The sequence below is a fragment of the Diabrotica undecimpunctata genome, chromosome 6, assembly GCF_040954645.1.
Source record: "Diabrotica undecimpunctata isolate CICGRU chromosome 6, icDiaUnde3, whole genome shotgun sequence".
NCBI classification, from domain to species: domain Eukaryota; kingdom Metazoa; phylum Arthropoda; class Insecta; order Coleoptera; family Chrysomelidae; genus Diabrotica; species Diabrotica undecimpunctata.
Genome location: NC_092808.1, coordinates 7,052,639 through 7,073,857, shown reverse-complemented (window position 1 = coordinate 7,073,857; position 21,219 = coordinate 7,052,639). Strand labels below are relative to the sequence as shown.

At 33.4% G+C, this 21,219-nt stretch overlaps 2 protein-coding genes across 4 annotated transcripts in view; one reads left to right on the top strand and one right to left on the bottom strand.

Moving 5' to 3' along the window:
• Graf (GTPase regulator associated with FAK) overlaps positions 1-21,219 on the top strand; it is a 99,261-nt gene that overhangs the window by 26,089 nt on the left and 51,953 nt on the right. For all 3 annotated transcript variants that reach the window (XM_072534117.1, XM_072534118.1, XM_072534115.1), the window contains exons 4-6: positions 20,177-20,329; positions 20,710-20,899; positions 21,079-21,176. In XM_072534117.1, coding sequence (XP_072390218.1) covers positions 20,177-20,329; positions 20,710-20,899; positions 21,079-21,176 — 441 coding nt within the window. The remainder of the gene's footprint in view (positions 1-20,176; positions 20,330-20,709; positions 20,900-21,078; positions 21,177-21,219) is intronic.
• Positions 17,621-19,678, bottom strand: LOC140443065 (uncharacterized). The gene is made up of 2 exons (XM_072534120.1): positions 19,388-19,678; positions 17,621-19,266 (listed from the first exon to the last, which is right to left on the bottom strand). Exon 2 carries the CDS (start codon positions 19,256-19,258, stop codon positions 18,335-18,337), a length of 924 nt encoding a protein of 307 aa, XP_072390221.1. The 5' UTR covers positions 19,259-19,266; positions 19,388-19,678; the 3' UTR covers positions 17,621-18,334.

Genomic DNA, 21,219 nt, shown 5'->3' with positions numbered 1-21,219 from the left:
ACGACTTTAATCAAAAATCATTTGTCGCGATCGCAGCTTTAATTTTTGTTGTTGCCAATTATTTATAAACTATTATGGAAGAAGACATTCATGTACGCCGAGTAGAATTTAGACGAAATCTCTAGAAACATATTTTTGAATGTTACTACAAAAATCAGTTCATCAATCAATATGAATTCCGCTAAAACGAAACATACAAGAAAGATTAACTACAACTAAACATTAGAAACTAATAGCAAGCTCAAATATAAATGCATTACTTCACCAAGGATCTCCAATAACGCTTGTATTTGTCTTTTAATTTATCAAACATTTCTTTTGTGGAAGCCAATTTTTATATAATTTTTCTAGACACTCGGTTAGTTGTATCATCAAACCTAATGGCTCTCAAAAAAAAAAAATCGGAATCTCCGGAAGAGAAAACTGCCCCGCTACTCCAAAGCTATAAACTCTCTTCTAAATGGTAGAAAGGTATATACAGACAAGTCGAAATGTTCGGGTTCGTTCGGAAAAATATTCCCATGAGATTTTTTGCATAATGACTTTCATGAGATATATCAAAATATGGTTCAAAAGGTCGCCCTGGCGAAAAGTTGTTCAATTTTTTTTAATATACGCTATATACACTCGCGATCATAAAATCCGGGTCACCTTGAAAATTTCAAGTTTTTGGAATATTTTTGCCTCTGGTGCAGTAATAACCCTTTTTTTTAGGCTAACGTATTTTTTTATTAGTCGTCAATGTTTGTTTAAAAGAAAAAAAAACGGTTTTTTATCGTTTTTATTGAAAAAGAAAACAAACCAAATTGTTGATAAAACAGGCATACGAAAAAAATGGAAAATACAGAACGTGGTAAAATGTCAGTGAAATTTCAATGACTAATATCGTGTATTGCCTCCACTTGCTCTAATGACCTCTTGCAGACGACGGGGCATACTCTCAATTTTTCTCCGGATTACATGTTGTGGTATGTTATTCCACTCTCTCACTAACAGGCCAATAACTAAATTGGAAAAGTCATATCCAGCAGTTAGTTCTTTCATCTCGAAATGGCCTTAACTTGTTAAAGTACCTGGGTATCACATGTTGGAATAGCAGGTAACGAAGCAGCAGACAAAAATGCAAAAGAAACTGTAAGTATAGGTCTAAAAAGCTACTTCATGAAGCACCTGTTCGAGAACTAGAACAATAAATGCAAATCCACACCATCAAAGCTTTCATACATATCCAGTTTTCTCAAGAACATTTGTTTAAGAAAGAAGAACGCCCAATTTGTGATCAGGGCGGTTCACCCATTACGGTAAAACACGTGCTAGTGGAAAAGTGCGAAAAGTTCAATCGTCACAGAATTAAATACAATTTACCAAATAATCTTAGACATTTTAAACTCAGAAAATACTATAGATAACCTACTTTTGATTTTAAAGGACTTTAATTTACTAAGCAAAGTGTGTAATTAACTGTTACCTTTCCGCTACTAACCTTATTGGGTTGAAGCAGGTTTTTTGTAAATAAAAATAGGTAGGCTGTTAACTGAAAAAACGATTTTTTGTTTAAAATATTGGAGCTGACTGCGCGAATAGTTCTACATTTAAATGTTTATTGTTGAACGTGTTACATACTTTGGAAAAATATATAAATCATGTAATGACGTTCTCCCAAAATAATATTTCAATTTTTCGGTTTTCACTTAATTTTCGCACGCCGCGTTTGGTTTATTTTGATTTAAAATTAAATTAAGATCAGTGTTGTGTTAAGTAATCACTCAAACTTTAAATATTTATGCACTGTCAGCTCGGCAAGGCCATCCAGATTAAAATAAGAAAATAAATAATTAATAATCGAATACTTTACATTTTCGATTAACTTGACTAGTAAATTTCTTTTCTGCCTTCTCTTGCTTGTCGATTATTCCAACTGTTCCAAAAATATGTTTATGACTAAAATATGTTCATCATTAAAATAAAAGGAATGTAAACGGGTCATACAAGAAAGAAATGAAGCACTGAAGAAATATATGGAAAGGAGAACTAGAGAAAGAACCACAATTTTTGAAGATTAAATAATATGTTTATATAGGATTAAGCCACAATTCTCAGACCTTTTGAGGAAGCCCGACGGAGGGCGGATACGAATGCAGAAGAGAAAAAAATAAAATTCTAAAATGATGAGATACAGAAAATGTGTAACATTTGTTGAGATTCAGTGGACAGGTAAACTGCTTTTATAAAGTTCTCCATAGAAGTCTTCTACTATTCTTAAAAGCTCCTCTCTATTTGTTGTTATTTCCCCCTTTTTGTTTTTTAATTTAATGATCTGACTTTTTCCATTATTTAGTTTTCTTCGCAGACGTTTTACTAGTTTATTATTTTCTATGGTTTGTTCGATCTTTAGTGTATTGTACTTTCTTAATTGCTTTCTTGACTTCTCTGTTTATCTTTCTCTTTTGCTCTCCATTTGGATCATTTTTTCTGTAATAAGATTTCTTTGTTTCATCAAATTCTGGTATCAGTACTAAACTTTTCTTCATTCTTATTTCTGGGACAGTGTTTTCTCATGCTTTCTCCAATGGCTTGCGTAATATGTTGGTTTAGTGCATCTATGTTTTCGTTGAGAGTTATGTCTGTGTTGTTTCTCAGTTTGGTTTCGATGTCGCTTTGATATTCTTTAATATCTCTAGGTTGGGTCCATATTGGTATTGGTTTCGTATTTAATAATTTGCGTCTCTCTTGTTTTGTGCTTATTTTAACTTCTGCTCTTACCATTCCATGGTCGCTACCAGTGTTGAATGCATTTAGGACCGTTACGTCTTGGATGATTTCTTTTTTGTTTGTAATTATGAAGTCAATTTCGTTTTTTGTTTTATTATCTGGGCTTGCCCAGGTCCATCTTCTATATGTGGTTTCTTATAGAAAAAGCTATTCATTTGGACTAGATTATTCTGAAGGAGAATAAGGAGATAAGCATTCATCGATTGATCACTTGGAGGACAAAATTCGCCGCGTTATTGCCGATATACGTGATCGAAAATTGGACCTCTAGATTAGACTACGTTAGAGCCAGCCAGACATAGACGTTGTAAAATTCATTAAGGTAGCACGCCTCAGATGGATAGGTCATGTAATCAGACGAGAGGAAGATGCCATAGTCAGAAAAGTTTTTGGCCTAAGAGGGCCGATCGGACAACGAAGAAGAGGAAGACCGAGACTTAGGTACCAAGACAACCTAGATTGAATGATTTGAAGTCTATCGGAATTAGAGCATGGAGAAGAGTTGCCAGAGACAGGGGCGAATGGAGGATTGTTCTGAGGAAGGCTTTGGCTCATAGAGAGCTGTAACGCCAGTGATGATGAGAGCCAGCCATGACGGTCATATCGACGGTTTATAAAGATACCGACATATCTGCAAAAAATCGATTTTTGAGTTTTTGGTATCAAAATTTTCGTAATTTTTTGCTCCATTTTTATATGATATCGACACTTCTGTTACTTTAAAAATGTACTAATAGGAGGCGTTGAAAATTTAGGCATGTTAAATTTTGGCTCGAATCTGAGCCATTTTGTGCAGAAGATAGTGTCATGTCGTACCTTCCGTCAGTCGTGCATAAATCTTCAGTGAGGAAGGTCATAGATTTTGGTGAGTAAAATTTTATATTGGTCGAAGCGTCACTACATTTTTAAAAATCCCTCTGCTGTTTCACGCTTTTATTTAAATAGAATGACTCTCATTGCAGATGCGTCACTAAATATTTAAATTCGCTAAAGTTTTTAACGTTCTTATTAAAATATTTTACACTTCTTGTAAATGCGTCACTATATTTTTAAAACTCACTGTATTTTTTAGCGTTCCTATTGAAAATATAAAATAAGGTTGAAAAAAATACAGGAGTTTTAGCAGGAGAGAAAAGAGGATGCAAAATTCCTGACGGAAAAAACTTAATACCTAAAAAAGACATTGAGAATGGGCGCAAGCATATAGATAGCATTCCAAGAGTGGAAAGCCACTATTGTCGAGAGGAAACCTCTGGAGAGTATATAGAGGGGGGCAGGACAGTTGCAGATTTGCACAGAGACTATGAAAAATATAAACAATCCTCAGGGGAAAAAGTTTTGTGTTATCACCAATATTATAAAATATTTCAGACCTATAACATCAGCTTTTACAAACTGAAAAAAGATCAATGTGACCATTGTGTCATCTATAAAAATACACCACAAGACAAGAAAAAAGATATTCAAATAGAATACGAAAACCATATTTTAGAAAAAGATCTTGCCAGATTAGGCAAAGACACGGACAAAAAGAAACACCAGAATCAACAGTTGTCTCTGTTTACGACCTGCAGGCAGTCTTGCCTTTCCCACGGGGTGAAATATCATCTTTTTATTATATCTCAAAAGTAGCGATGTATGGTTTGTAACAAAAAATATGGAGCCTTATTGTTACACATGGACAGACACAGATGGGAAGAGAGGAGCATGTGAAATTGCTTCATGCCTTTGGATATATTTAGAAAGTTTGAAAGACTATTCACTAAAAATTGAAAAACCTTTGGATATAATTTTTTATTCTGACAATTGTGCGGGGCAACAGAAGAACCAATATGTACGTCGAATGTACTATCATGCTCTTAAGAAATTCGACTATATATCCAGTATTACTCATAAATTTTTAGTAACGGGACATACTCAGAATGAAGGTGATGCCGTCCATGCATGTATCGAAAGGACAATTAAAAAGGCTCTAGAAGCTGGCCCTATTTATTTGCCCCAACAATACATACAGCTCATGAGAGCAGCTGGAAAAACCAGTCCCTATAAAGTGGTTGAAATTTTATTCAAAGACTTCAAAAATTTTAAAATGCTACCAGCAGTGAAGCTTAATGATTTTAAAAGTAGCCAAACATCTATGATAAGAGTGAATAAAAATGAACCGCAGACAATTTATTTCAAAACTTACCATGGTTCTGAATGGGAAAGTGAAAATTGACGACCTTTAACTTCTACTGCTATCAATGAGGAGGTACCGGCTCTTTACAGTAAAAAAATTATGTTTTGTTAATTTTTTTTAAGTAAGCTTAAGCAGTTTAAATTTTGTTCCTGAAAATGTTTTTGTTTAAGTCTTAGTTTTGCTTAGTGTTAACAAACTTAGGTTAGTTACTAGTGTTACCAATATACTAAATAAATTTCTTATAGAACTTATTTTTTCGTTTTTCCCTCTATTTATGGGATTATGTAATACTCTGCAGGTCTACTCACCACTCTTAAAAGACTTAATATATTATCTAAAAAGCATTCCGTGGTCACCTTACGAGAAAGCTTCTGCAATTTAAAAAATTAATTTTGAGTTCGTGTAAGAAGCCTAAGAAACAATTTAGGATATTATTTTTAACCCTCCTTCCCACGGGTGGGGTCCATCAGTACAACTATAAATGAAATTGCTTAATTTTTTCAATTTTTTTTTTCTATTTTTTTCCCACACTCGGTGTACCTTTTAATGGCAATGAATAGTACACTTTAGCATACTTTGGTGAAATTGTATGAATCCCTTCAATCGATACCTGTAAAAGTGTCCTGACAGACCCCACCCGTGGGTGGGCGATTCTTGTTTTTGTGTTATGGCTTAGCTAACATTGCAGCTATAAATGCATTTATTATATACTAAGATAAAATAATACGAATGCAGAATTTCGGTCTTCTCGTCGATTATTTCTGAAGTCTTTAGGAATTGCGGTAGTCCAGAAAAAAATGAAAATACGAACACCAAATATGCGTATACCGAGAACATCACGGTTACTTGTGCAAAATTTTCTGGAATTGAGCAAACGACGTGAGATGACCCAGCCCCAGGAAAACGGGGATGGGTAAGTATTGTAAAAAAAGAAAAACTAGATATTTTTGTCAGTTGTGTAAAAACTGGTTATGTATGGAACATATAAAAGCGTGTTGTGCTGATTGTGTAGAAACAAAATTAACATTATTTAACCCCCTCTATTTTCTGTTTCAAATTTTAATTTTGGATATTTAGTTTTTACTTGTATTACTGTAAGTATATAGAGTAATAATGTTGTCTTTTTTTTATATTTTTCTTTTGTATTTTGCCATTCATAATTTTTTTAATAAACTCTTGTAAAAAATAATGGTGTTAGTTATTTCGCAGTAAACTATACCAATACATATTGATACACATATTATATGTACATTTAGGCAGTACAACGTGATATCAGTAAGTTTCCTTAAAAATATTACAAAAAAATCGGTTGCCTGTAAAGTCGGTTTTACGGGCGAATATTTTACGTGACAACGTCTTTTTCTCGGTAGAATATTTATTGATATGAATATTATTAAATTGCACAATAGGAACAAGGAATTGAATGAAAATAAGAATTGCACAAATTTTAACTATAGAAATATATTTTGTTTACTAAAACATTGTACATGTAAACTTAAACTTAACTAATTTCTATTTGAGTGATTTTGTTGAGGATAGGACGATGATAGGAGAAATATGAAATGAAAGGAAGTGTTTCTGCTGTAATGTGTCTTGAACGCCAAGAACGCTCGAGAAAGACAGAGACACAAGCACGGAAGCACGCACCGATTCAACGCGCCTAATTCTCTAGTGCTGCGCGCGCAGCGGACCGATCATGTTTGAGTGGGAGAGAGACGCAAGGCATTCGCCGGTCCGGCGGGCCTCTCTCTCGTTCGGTGACTCACTGTAACAGACGTGAGCGGGCGTTACACTTTTTCATGAATGACTCCGAGCCACAACCTAATTTAAGACGTTGTCACGTCAAAAATTTTTTTTAATGAGAAATGGGATGTTTAAAATTTGGTCCTGATAGACCCCACCCGTGGATTTGTGTCACAAGAAAGTCACCCGTGGAAAGGAGGGTTAATTGCCATTGAAATAACATAGGGAAAATGTAAGTTAAATCGGCAATGGGCAAAACTTTTGTTATCACTTTTGTTATAACGGTACATTTTTAATGAGATAACGACGCAACTGCAAATTTTTTACTGAATTTGAAGATTTTTTATAATTTTTTTCCCTCTAGTGGTAGATAATAAAAAAATATATTCAAATACAAAAAATTACTTCAATAGATTAAAAATTGCAATAGGGCATTTTAGCCAAGACAGACTTTAAGTTTTTTCTTTCAACCGCAATTACTCGAAACTACAAATTAGCATTTGCGTCGGTATCTTTATAAACCGTCGATATGCCAAAAATCATATTTAAATTATAATACCAAAAGATTATCTTTCGAATAAAGTCAATTTCGCGTCAATTGATAAAAATCATCTTTGTTTTATTCCATTTAAAGATCTATACCTCTAAAAAAAGCACCCTTTAGTTGCTTTAATTGGCAATCTCGATTTAAATACATAATTTTTATCCTCAAATGATCTTATAAAATTTTAACGGAATCGTATTAAATCTCTCCATTCAAATTTTACATTCTTTCATGTCAGTTCATTTAAATTTTTTGATAAATTTGATAAAAATCCGTTTTCCTGTTGCTCAATATTACGTGCAATATCGTCATTGGACTAAGCCAAAATAATCCCATTAACACATTCCCTACAAATTAATAATCTCCATAGACTTGTTTTCTCCCGATTGCTTTTGTTTTCATAACAAAGCCTCCCTCCTGTTATTTGCTGAATGAAATACATTCATGTAACCTACATCATTTTCTGTCATTCCTCAAGACCCACCGTGTACGTAATTTTCGACGTCATAGTTCTGACTGTGCGAAATATCGAGCGATGACGTCATTCTTTGTGAGGGTGCGCGACACTTTCATCCCCGTTACCTATATGCTAAAAACTACCATTTTGAATCACAACCAGAGTGTTTTGTGTAATTTTTAACTGCTGAAGAAAAATTTGAAGTTATCAATCGTACAGACCAAATAATATTCGGTGGTGATTTTTTCAGTGTAAGACATTTTCTGTGTTACGCGGTTTTCAACTGGTGTCTTCAATAATTCATCTGTCATGTGACCAGGTTTTTGGAGGGAATTCGTAAATATGTCTCCAGGTGGAAGGTATGATTACCTGACCTTAATTAAATATGTTACTATCAATTGACTTGATACTTTATTGTTTAAAACGTTGATTTATAGCACTGTTGATCGCATTGTTCGCTTGTAATAGGCACGTACGTGACTGTAATAAATAATACTCGGTTAAAAACCGTATCGTTTATTTATTGATAAATTTTTTACGAGTATAGATATATTTTGTTTTTAGTAATCTACAACGTATACATCAATATTACAAAAATAATAAATGCATTGTCGGTTACAAATATGTCAATTTCTACTGAATATTTTATACATGGGGGGAGGGGGGAACCACAGTGACTTCTGTTTTTTTTAATACCATAAAACATTTAGTGAAAACATGCCACAAGACCATATTATCTATATATAGTTAAAGCTTTAAATAAAATAAAACTCTATTAGTATCAGTTGACATTGACTGCTAAGTAAATTATCCAATTAAGTGCATGCCTTATCGATGTTTTGTCACTGGCATTTCTTTTAAAAATTAGGTACAATTAAGTTTTCATTTCTAAGAATTCACACAGTTCGACCGATTGGGGCTATTAGCACAATAGTGGACTAACCCCAATTTATACAAATGCCAAAAAAATCTGATTATACTATGCAGTACGTTTATGTCGACGTTTCTTTTTTGATTTTTGTATGAAAAGTAATTTTCTGTCAAAATACAGTCGACTCGCGTTTATTCAAACCTGCGATAATTCGAACCTCTCTATAATTCAAAGTTATCACGAGTTCCCTACAAAATCTCTTTATATTTCGAACCAAATCAATACCTTGGTAATTCGAACGAAAAAAATATCATTGCTATATAACAATAACACGCGTTAAATTCGAACTCATCGGCGTCCAACACTCGACAATTCAAAGTTGCGGACAGAAAGAGGCGGAAAGATTGTATGTATCAACGCGCCTTTGTTTTTTTATGATTAATTTGACTACATGTTTGACATACACTTCTCACGAATTGGTTTATTTAGTTATTAGTTACTGTTCTCTTTAGTTGGTATATATATATATATATATATATATATATATATATATATATATATATATATATATATATATATATACATCGGTTTAGAACGTCTTTCGACGTTGTCCGATACCTAAACACCATCTCTTCCTATCTTCGCAGTCGTTTGTTGTTAAATTTCTTTCGCTCATGGACTTGTTTACGCCGTGTTGCCATTCTAATCTGGGTCTTCCTCTTTTCCGTCGACCTATCGGTTGCCATTCTATTACTTTTTTGGGGAGTCTTGATGCTGGCATCCGTTGAACATGCCCATACCACCTTAATTGTTTCTTCTCTATATCTTGAGTTATATTTCCTTCTATTCCCATACGTTGTTTTATTACATCATTTCTGATTCGGTCTCGTCTGGAAATACCTAAAGATCTTCTCATTGCATCCATCTCTACTGCTTCTATTCGCTTTTTGTTCTTTTCACTAATTCTCCATGTTTCAGCGCCATAAAGAAGAGTAGTTTTAATCATGGTCTCATATATATTAAATTTCCTTCCTTTTGTTATCTCTTTACTCCACAGTATACTATTGAGACATCCTAAGACTTTCTTTGCTTGAGTGATTCGTTTTTCTATTTCCCGTGTATCAGTTCCTGTATTGTCAAAGGCAACACCCAAGTAGTCATAGCTCTGACAGCCGGAAATATGTTGTCCGTTTTCGAGGTCTATGTTATCTGACTCGTTTCCAATACAAATATATTTGGTTTTTGTTGTATTGACATTCATTCCCCAGTCGTTATATTCTTCTATCAGTTTTCTTAGCATGTACTGCATGTCTTCCCTGTCGGTCGCTAGCACTACCTGGTCATCAGCAAACTGTGTGTATATATACATTCATTGCTAAGCTCTATACCCATCCTATGTACCTTTCTTTTCCATCTTTCCAATGCCGCTGCAACATATATCTTGAATAAGGAATTAGTTGGTATACAGATTAAAATTTTGTTAGATATGAGCCCTAGAAAGTATAAGTGTTTGACGATTGCTGAAAAGAAGAATTTAATCCAAAAAGTAGAGGAAGGTGAGAAGAAAAGTGATGTTGCAAAAGAATTTAAGATTTAAGATTCCTCTGAGTACCCTCCCAACCATAATAAAGTACAAAGAGAAAACTAATGCTGATCAAACTGCTGGAATACGGAAAATACCTACTAAAGGTGAATTTCCTTGTCTGGCAGAAAGTCTGGTCATTTGGCTAAGACAGTGTAGAGGACAAAGTGTCTATTAGCGGAAACTTGTTGAAGGAAAAAGCAAAATAGTTCGCGTCTACTCTAAGCATCAAAAATGAATCAAACAACATTTTTGAATTTTCCAATTATGGAAAATATTTTATAACTTAATCAAAACTATTGATTAAACAGAATAATAATAAATTAAAAAAAACGCATAGAATATGTAATATTAACAAAAAAAAAAAAAATGTGAAAGTTTATCACTGATTTACATCCTCTTTATTTTTAATGACATCCACAATTCTTCGAGGCTGAGTTTTTACCAAGTTCTGACAAAATTCTAATGTAAACGAATCCCATATTTCTTGCAATTTTTCCTTCAATTCGTTGACGGACCTGGCACGATGCTTTTTCATTTCGCTCCACAAAGTCTCAATCGGGGACAACTCGGGACTGTTAGAAACCCATTCCAGAAGTGGTATGCCATGGTCTTCAATCCATTTTAAACTTTTTTTTTTGAGGAATGACAACCTGTGCCGTCTTGTTGGAAGACAACATTTTCTGCTGATGTTAAACGGTGTTCCAGAATCAGTAAAAGAGATTCTTCTAAAATATTCAGATATTTGTCCGTGTTTACAATCCCATCGATAAAATGTAACTTTCCCACACCTTTAGACGACATGTTGCCCCAGATCATGACAGTTTCAGGAAATTTGACTTTTCTCTTCAGATAGTCGGGATGGAAAGCTTCATTTTTCCTGAGAATGACGCGACCCCTACTGTCTCCAACACACACTTCAAATCTGGACTCATCACTCCATTGTATTGAATCCCATTGCGACTGAGTCCAATCTTTATGCTCTTTTGACCATCTTAGTCTATTTTTCTTTTGTTGTAATGTTAAAATTGGCTTTTTATTAGCCTAAAATAAAATGAAATTAATTAAAAACAATTCGTACTAATTTTTTCAACTATAAAACTTACTTTGTAAGTACCAAATCCTAATTTGTGGGCGTCTTGGTGACATATTGATCTAGAAACGTTTCTTCCAATAACGTGACTTTATAAAACCATATACACTCATGGACAAAAATATCGAATATTTTGGAATTTTCAAATTTTTGTTTTTTCAAAATAAATTCTGGTCAATCAAGTCGTTTATTGTAAAATAGAGTTAATTTTAACAATGTTTAATGAACAATTTTAAGTTTTTATGCGGAGCAAATTGTGAAAAAAATAAATGTTTAATATTAGGTAAATAAAGTTATTTTACTCTAAACTTAAATGGTAATTTAAATTGCTTAAACAAGTGGTTTAAACTGAAAGAAGTGCATGATCAGTAACGAGTATTCCCCCTCTAGCTCTTATTACCGCTTGCATCTTTCTCAGCATGCTTGTAAGTAAATTTTGGACATATCCTTGGAAAATTGCATTCCATTCATCCTGTGCAACAAGCCGAAGCTGCTCTATCGTATTTGGAACGGTATTTCGGATTTAAATCCGAGCTAGACGGTGGCCAATCCAATCTTCGAATTTGGACCTCATCAAGATAATTACTCACTATGGCAGCAGCATGTGGTCGAGCATTATCGTGCATTAACGTGAATCTTTCATATCCAATGTAACTAACATATGAGAAAACATGATCTTACAGGATGTTCTAAACGTAAGAATCACCAGTCATCCGTCCAATCACTTTCACAAATGCGGTACGTACCTCCCAATTAATACCTTCCCAAAGTATTATGCCATCAACTCCAAAACCAACAGTCTGGGCGAGACTGCAGCTGGTGAATCGTTCTCCAATTCTTTTGTAGAGGTAGATTTGACCATCTGGCTTCCGTTAAAAGAACGTTTTTCCAGTTGTCGATATTCCACTAAATATGTGTTCTTACAAATTCCAAACGACGAGCTTTATGATTTTGGAGAAGACGTGAAACTTTGGTGGGACGTCTGGGCTTTAAGTTTGCTTCTTTTGATCTTCGTCTAACTGTTTGTGAACTCGCATTAACTTGTCTTACATTTAATAGCTCATTTCTGAGGTGCATCGATGTCAATAAACCATTTCGTGTAGAATTAAGAACAAAAAAACGGTCATCAATTGCGGTTGTGCACCTTGGACGTCCTTGACCAGGCCTTCTTACAAAATTTCCTGTTTCGCGGTACCTTTTTAAAGTATTTGAAACTATAGATTCAGTTCTGCTGAGACGTCGTGCGATACCTTTTTGTGCATATCCTTCCTCGTACAAAATTACAATATGCGCTACTTGGACTTCATCGCAGTACCGAATTGGTGGAATACTTGTTTTAAACTTAGTTAAATCAAAACAATATTTAATTAAACTTAATAAATTAAACTAAAAATAACCGAATTAGTATGATTTTTCCTTTACGTAAAGAAGGATTTTTATAATAAAATGTATGAATGACACTAACCACTGAATAAAAGTCAAAATAAACATCAAAATATTTCAAACCAGTTGAGTACATCAGCCTACTATATGAGTTTTATCAGTAATCTAAAATTATTTTGAAATAATAGTGACTACAAAAAAAAATTGGAAAATTCCAAAATATTCGATATTTTTGTCCATGAGTGTAATTTGCTCGTCGATTTTTCACTATAATGCGTCTTAATGCCCTTCGATCTGTTTCGGTTATTTTACTTTTTCGTAAATTTCTAGGTTTTGTGACGACCGAACCTGTAGTTTTGTATCTTCTGACTATATTTCTTACACTATACCATGACAATTGCAACATATTCGCGATTTCCCTAATTGGATTTTCCAGAATTAAAAAAATCTAATAATGATTGAACAAATTTTCTCATCGATAACTTTACTTCGACCCATTGTTCAATCCACAAACTGCAGAAAGCTTTACAATATTACAAAATACATTTAACAATAACTGACAATTATTATTGTTTTGATGTCATTTTTCCATAGCTACCTCTGAATTTAACGTAATTATGAAAAACATCAACGTATGTTGACATAAGTGAATACATAACCAGGGTTTAGTGAATTTTTTTTATTGTTGAAAATTAATAAAAAACCATAAGGGTAAGGTTTTTAATAAATATTAATAAAAATGCCATATTAATTAATATGGGAACTTATAAAAACATGTAGAGTATAATTTGTTTATGTTAATGGACTTAAACTGCAAATTCCATAGGTGGGCCAACTGATCTGGGAAGGGGCTCGTATGTATGTGATTGCATTTATGAATTTTCCATTAATTTTTACACTATATTCCAAGTTATGTAGAGCTTATTTAATGATTCTCTCAGAATATAGATCAAACAGCAGTGGGGACAGTATGCCACCTTGTCTGACTCCTTTTAGGATCATAGATTCCCCTGTCATCCCCTTTCTCCATTAATGCGAATGGATGCTGTTACGACAAATGATGGTTTTTTGATTTTTTATCTCTTAATATTTTAATTAACTTGATCGTCTTCACGGATAGATATCTTCAAAGTATGGTTCATAAAACTTTTCAGTCTACAGTTTTTTTGTTATAAGTCTAGTTTTTTGAGCAGTGTATATTACTGACGCTTCCGAACAAAATGACACAATTTCTTGTGCAATATGCAAATATTGCGGGTAGTAACAAACCGATTATATAAATATGTTACAATATATGCACAGGATTAATCTCTATTTTGGAGGCGTTAAATATAGAAAGTAACTGTTTCTTTCCTCATTATTTTTTATGGCGACAGGAGTGCCTTACTAAAACTAAAAAGTTAAATTAATTGCTTTGAAACAAATGTTGTAAAGATTACATAGAATGGGTCACGTTGAGGCGAACATATTTGTAGCTAAACGAAAGTTAAAGGGTACATTTTAAAATTATTTTGAAATATACATGGTGACTCGAAAAAGAGTGGCGTATCAAAGTTTTTTTTACGAAATGACATACATTTTTAGAATTCGTCTCAAAAATTATTGTATATTTTTTAACATTGTGGTTCTTGAAGGTGGACGGTATCTTTTTCTGTTCTATTCATTTGTCTTATTACTTTCTAAGCAAAAGTTTGTCTTTATGTAAATCATTTTATCATTCATCTACAACTTAAGAAAACTCCCACAAGAAAGAGTCTAACGGTGTCAAATCGCACGATCTCGGGGGCCAATTCACATCACATTCACGTGAGATGACTATGTCCTCAAATCGATCGTGCATAACGTCCAATGTGGCATGGGTTGTGTGGTACGTTAAAAACACACGTAGTTGGTTTCCATAATCATCCAGTTCAGGTCAAAAGAAGTGAGTAATTATCAACCACACCATAGTTTTTCAAGAGGCTTTGAACGATTTTGGATCTCATCTGAATTGGTATCGTCCCAAATTCGACAGTTTTGTTTATTAACGTCCAATTCATCTAGACCCAAATTAGGGTCAGTTTCCAACTGCTCCAGAGCCCATTCAGAGAACACGCGTCGTTGTACCTTTAAAACCAGTAAAAAAAAAGCTGAAAAAATCTTATAAAGGTTTTTGAATGTTCTAAAAGGTATATGAGGAGTAGCTGATGGTAAATTCTTGAAGACGTATAGCTAATTTTGCTTTATTTTTTTTTAAACAATCACAAAAAGTGAAAAAATTTTTGCCTATTAAACGTTTTTTATACATTTTAGAAAAAATAGTTCAAATAAAAGTTATAGATCTTAAAAAGTTCTTTACTTTACGAATTTCTAAATAAATACATACAAAATTGTGCGAGATAATTGCAAAAAACCCTTTTTTTGCAGTAAATTATAAATGTTTATATATAATAACGGATTTATTACGCCCCCAATTTCCATCTTTTTCTGTCATATGCAGTTGCCTCTTCTAAGTCTCTTGCCGTCATTGCTTCATCAATATCGTTGCGCCAACTTCTCCGTGGTCGTCCCCTCTTTCTTTCTTCTCGCCCGAACCAGATTAATTGTTTTCTTTCTATATCATCATTGATATTTCGCTCCATTTTCATTTCGTTTCTTATTTGTTTGTTTCTAACTCTCTCCAGTTTCGATCTACCGCAGCTTCGTCTCAGATAATCCATTTCTGTCGTCATAAGTTTGTTTCTATTAGCTTTGGTGACGTCCCATATTTCCGAACCGTAAAGTGTAATACTTTGGACTATACTACCGTAAATGTGTTTTTTGGTTTCTCGTCGAATTGTTTTTTTTGCCAGAGAAGAGAGTTTAAGGCAAGGTTCGCTGCTCTGCCCTTGTTTATTCTTTCCCTGATTTTATCTGTGCTATTTCCCTTCTTGTTGAAAATGACCCCCAAATATTTGCAGGATTGCACGCCTTTGATTTTGTCGTCTTCGAAGACTAGGTCACATATTTCATCTGTTCCCACTGAGAGATATTCACATTTTGTCATATTCATGTTTAGACCTGCCACCTCATATTCTTCTTCCGGTTTTCTTACCCTATAGCTAAGATCGTAGCTGTCTTCGGCAATTACTACCTGGTCATCCGCAAAGAAAAGTGTATATAAATAGCTTGTTTTCTTCCACCGGTATTCCCATGTTTCTACATTTTTTTACCCATTTCCATTTCACTAAGGATCCCTTGGCCACTAAAGCCTCTTTGGTGAGCCTAGTCCCTCACTAAAGCAGCCTTGTCTTAGTCCCTTTGTTGTTTGAAAACTAGAGGTGATTTCTTGTCCCATTTTAATTCTTGCAAAGTTTTGTTCGTAATATTTTTGAGTGGCGTTAATAAGAATTGGGTTTATTTTCAAGTTGTTCATAAATGTTGTTTTCATAAATGTTCATAACTTTGGTTTATTGAATAATGACATGTAATATACCTACTTGAAATGATGGCAATTAATGAGTTATTGAATCTCAACTAGATCTATCAAATAGTTTGTAAGTTATTTTTTTTTGTGTACCCCGGAGAGCGATTATTTAAATAACTGTATTTGCGCAAACAGTGACTGTAGAGGTATTTAGCACATTGCAATCAATAATTGTTTGAGGCTTCAATTTTAGGATATTAAAAAAAATTCAAGATTTTATCAAAATTGTTATTAAAAAATCCGTTTGAAGAAAGTAATCAGACAAATCTTCGACATATTGATTAAGTACGTTTCTATTGAAAAACGCCATATTCTGTATATTTTTTAACTAGCTAATTTTGCACAGAAGCAAATTGTTTCATTATATAATACATTACTTGCTGTTCATTGTGACATTGTGTTGCGGTTTCATTATTCTAGTCTATATATAAACTCCAAATTTTAAAACATTTATTTTTACATACCCAAACTAATTATCGGTAACAATACTAAAATTATTTTTTAAAACCAAACATTTGGCTTAAGTATCGTAATTTTAGTCTGCTGACTTTATAAATTAGTAGGAGGATTACAAGGTCGCTGAATATTTACATGAAAAATTTGTGTAATAGATACATTTCTTTTGAATATTATTAAACAATTTTTCCAAAACGTGAGGATCGAGATAAACGGATGGTAAGAAGCTGTCATTAATAATACTATGTAACAAACTAGAAAAAAATGAAAAATATAAATATTAAATCTCATGGACAAAATGGTATATCGTATTGACACCATGGCATCACTGTAGATATGTTAAAAAATTGAGGAAATGATACTGATCAATCGTCTTCATATTCTAATGAATGAAATATCGAAGAAAACCTAACAACTGTAAGGATTTCATAAATGTTTTACGTGAAAAACTATTAGTTACTAAATTAAACTTTCAGTAGACGCAGTTTAATTTTGTGTATCAGTAGTCGCACACGGCCTACTACACCGGTCATAAAAATAGTCTCACTCATTTCAATAACAAAATTGACCAAGTGGGAGATTCTTCGCACCCTTACCCTTACCTTATTTAACCCTAGAATACTAACCTTATTTTTACCTTCATTTATACTAACCATCGTAAAATTTACTACGCTGAGAAAAAAAATGTGGTCACTGAAAAAGTATTTTATTTAACGTAATTTTACAAATTATTTTGAACAAAGAGATGTTTCTAAAACCTGAAAATCACAAAAAAATATAAATTCTAAATTTTAGAACTACACTGCTGACAATAAAGGGCGCGATGTTCACCACAAAATGGACGTCGGCAGTGTTCGCAATGATCAGTTGTCATTCGACGTTTTTTAGACGGACAAAATTGACACATGGCACGTTTTGACACAGTAGGGCATATTCGTTCTTGCTGCGGCTCCAGATTTAAAATATTTTCAATAAGTAACTTTACCGAGCGGTTCAAAGTTGGCCAATTTACACGATGCTGTAGCCAAGGTTTAGTCAGTTGTTCAGACAAAATGGCCATAAATTTTTTTCGGGTGATGGTTTTTTGTTCTGCTGTCGTTGTTGGTTATGATTATAAATTATCCAAGAGTTTATGCAAGCTATATTTAACATGCCATAGAACAGGCAAAGAGGCCATCTTCGTGTTTTTCTGGAAATATTCATGTTTCCGCACATTTGGTCAAATGTGTCTACTCCGTACTTGGTTGCATTATAAAATTTAATGATATCTGGCTTTCCTGTTCGATCACATTCTACTGGACCATTGTGGATTGTCGACAGAAGAAGCACAGACTTATTTACTTTTGTCTTATAGGATACCATTGTTTTTTCACCATCAAAGCAAAATAAGGAATGACCAATTTCACGATTTTTGAGATTTATCATCTCGGGAGGTATTTCTCTTTTATTTTGCCGTAGGGTACCAACAATAGTTAAATCGTAAGGAGGTTTTAAGAGCTCCGTTGCTAGTGGTACTGACGTAAACCAATTATCCATGGTTATGTTACGCTTACTTCCGTATACACCCTGAGTTAATTGTTTTACATAATATTCTCCTAGAGGCTGTCCATTGGTTTTAGTTCCCTTTCCTAAATACAATTCTGCATCGAACATATATTTGGTACCTACGTCACACAGCATTACTATTTTCAGTCCATATTTGGCTGGCTTGTTTGGGATATACATCCGGAAAGGACATCTTCCCCTAAAAGCCAGTAGCTGCTCATCGATTGTTAGGTATGATCCGGGCTTATAGGACGTTTTGCAGTTCTATATAAGATCATCCCATATTTCACGAATGGCTGCTAATAGGTCTGTTTCCTTTCTGTGTGGTCTAGATATTTTATCATCAAAACGTAAACATTCTACAAGAAATTCAAATCTTTCCCGGCCCATAGTTGCTTTATATATCGCACCAGAAATTTTGTCATCAAACATTTGTCTTGTCGCTAAATGATTGTCTTTTTGGGCAGCAGCAAAAATAAGTAGTCCTAGGAGTGCATGCAATTCGTCAATATTCACTTTCGAGTTTGTAAGTTTTTCGACTTTATATTTTTGTGCCCTAACAGAAATTTCGGCATTTGTATATTCTAGAATTTTTTCCAGTGAATTTGGACTCATAAAACAATGAAAAGCATCTAAGGGAGTTTGTGCTTCCTTGGTTTTATTAGTGGGGCCTTGAACAAAATGTACGAAATTACGTTTTGGAGTTTTAGTTGCGGCCTTTGGTTGAGAGGACCATCTGTGTCCATTTTTACCTTTTAGACTCGACGGCAACCGAATTTGCTTCTCTTTAGCTGCAATTTCTGGAGATTTTTCTTCTTTTGGTAGAGTTTGCTGAGCAGGACATTTATTTTCCTTGTCGATTTTAGAGCCATTACTTTCTTTTCTTGGAAACACTGAAGTAAACTGTTTTTCCAACTCATTACTCTTTTTAGAACTTCTTTTTCTTTTCTTACTAGTGGATGGCAAGTCATGGTCGGAATCTGAGTCGTTTTCGCTTGATGGTTCGAACTCTGATTCAGATGGACTGAATGCTTCTAAAACGACATCTTCTGTTTCAGATCCACTTTCCGATTTATCAGAATTGTTATCTGATTCATCTGGCCAAATTTCTTCCAGGCACAATTGCAACTCAGCTTCCAACTCCCGCTGCGTGAGGGGCCTGTGCATGTCTCTCTGTTTCATATTCATATTTCACACTAAAAAAAATAAAAACTGATAATAAAAAAATAACTGATAATAAAAAAATAAAAACTGACAATAAAAAAAATAAAAACTGACAATATCGTTGTTTTTGGCAATTATAACGTTACCACTTACCTTCGTAATATTTACGAAGCTGTGCTCATTTGCAGGTACTTCACTAATAGTGTAGGCGTCACTGTACTTGTAAAACGTTTCGATATACACTAATGTAAGAATAGATGAGCGGGCGAGAGATACTGGTGTACCCCTTCCACAATATCCTACAACAATGACATTGGCGTCGTAAAAATTACGATGGTTAGTATTCTAGGGTTAAGATGTCCAAATGGTCCAGATAGTACAAAGGGTGACCAATAGATAGTCAATGGAAAAGAAGAAATAATAAAGAACTTAAACAATTATATAAACAGACTAAGTCAAGCGATATTTAGGAACATTGAAAGAATGGGAAAGTAAAGAATGCCGAAAATGGTACTCTCATGAAAGTCACTACAAAAAGAAGGAAAGGTAGACCAAGAAAGAGATGAAAGGACAGCATATAGGAAGACTTAGAAAAAATTAATATTGAGAATTGGAAAGAAAAATCATTGGACAGAAAGCAATGGAAGGAAGTGACTAAGAAATGTATAAAAAGACTATAAGAAATATTAAATGTATAGTTAAAATAAAATGTAAATGTTAATTTATTGGCAAATGTAAACTTTTTAGCTTTGTTGAGCTTCATAAATAAATAATATATTATTTATCATTAGCAACCATTTTTAAGTAGTTGAAAGACTAGCTTTATCGTAATGTTGGATCTCGTGTACGTAACATGCACAATGCTGGCTGTATGGCAAACTGCCAAAGCCATATAAAAAAAACATGCACAATTCTAAAGTTTAATTTGTTATTTATTTTTAGGCTGATGCATCTGTGGATATGGCTGAACGTCATTTTTATGCTGCTAGTATGGATTATGTCTACTTAATACAAGAAGTTCACGAGAGGAAAAAATTTGAATTTGTAGAAACGCTATTAACTTTTATTTACTCTTGGTTTACTTTCTATCATCAGGTAACTATTAAAAATTACTTTTTTAATGTTCAAATTATCTTTATTTGTCAATGAAATCGTGGTGTATGTTGGAAATATACTGTCATATTTCAAAAAATCAACACGCTTGAAATTAATGGTCTTTAAATTGAAATACAGTATTTATTTACTATTTCCGACTATTTCCTCTTCTTAAAGTAAAAATAAGTGGAGCGAAATACGTGAAACGATGGGTTTATAGCCGAAACTTCTTGTGTTCTTCGAGCAAAAAGAGAGCAATTAATTGTCAAGTCAAGAAGGTCCAAACTAAGAGTCGAACAAATGTTATCTGTAAAAAAGTGAGTCATATGACGTTCATCGTAAATATTTTTCATATTTTCATGCATAATATTATATTGTAGGGCTATGAATTGAAAAAAGACTGTGATCCTTACTGGAAAGACTTGCAAGCTAAGATCCAAAAAACGCGTAACAATTTTGATGGTTTTAGTCAACAATTAAAGAAACGTATGTCCGAAGTACAGAAACAAGATGAACCCATAAGGAATGCCAAAGGATGTCGAGAAGGATATCTATTTTTATTAGAAAAAAGTAAGTAAATTAACATTAATAATAAAGTAGACATGATCTGAAGTGAAACAAGGTCGCATGCTTTCACCAATGTTTTTTAATATATAGAGTGACTGGAAATTTTGCGATCGTTTTATAGCCAAATTTTTTATTTTTATTCATTATCAGTACTTCATGCGTATTTTTATTTATATTTTTAGAAGCCTTTGGTACCACATGGACAAAGCATTACTGTAGTTATGACAAAGAAACCAAAGTATTCAGCATGCTTCCTTATAATCAGCTGACGACAAAAACGGTAAGTGTATTTACACAATTTCTTCAAGCATTGGTTTTTTTAT

Bases quoted from the DNA above. Each gene is read 5' to 3' on its own strand.
- LOC140443065 (XM_072534120.1), bottom strand. From the start codon at position 19,258: ATGAATATGAAACAGAGAGACATGCACAGGCCCCTCACGCAGCGGGAG.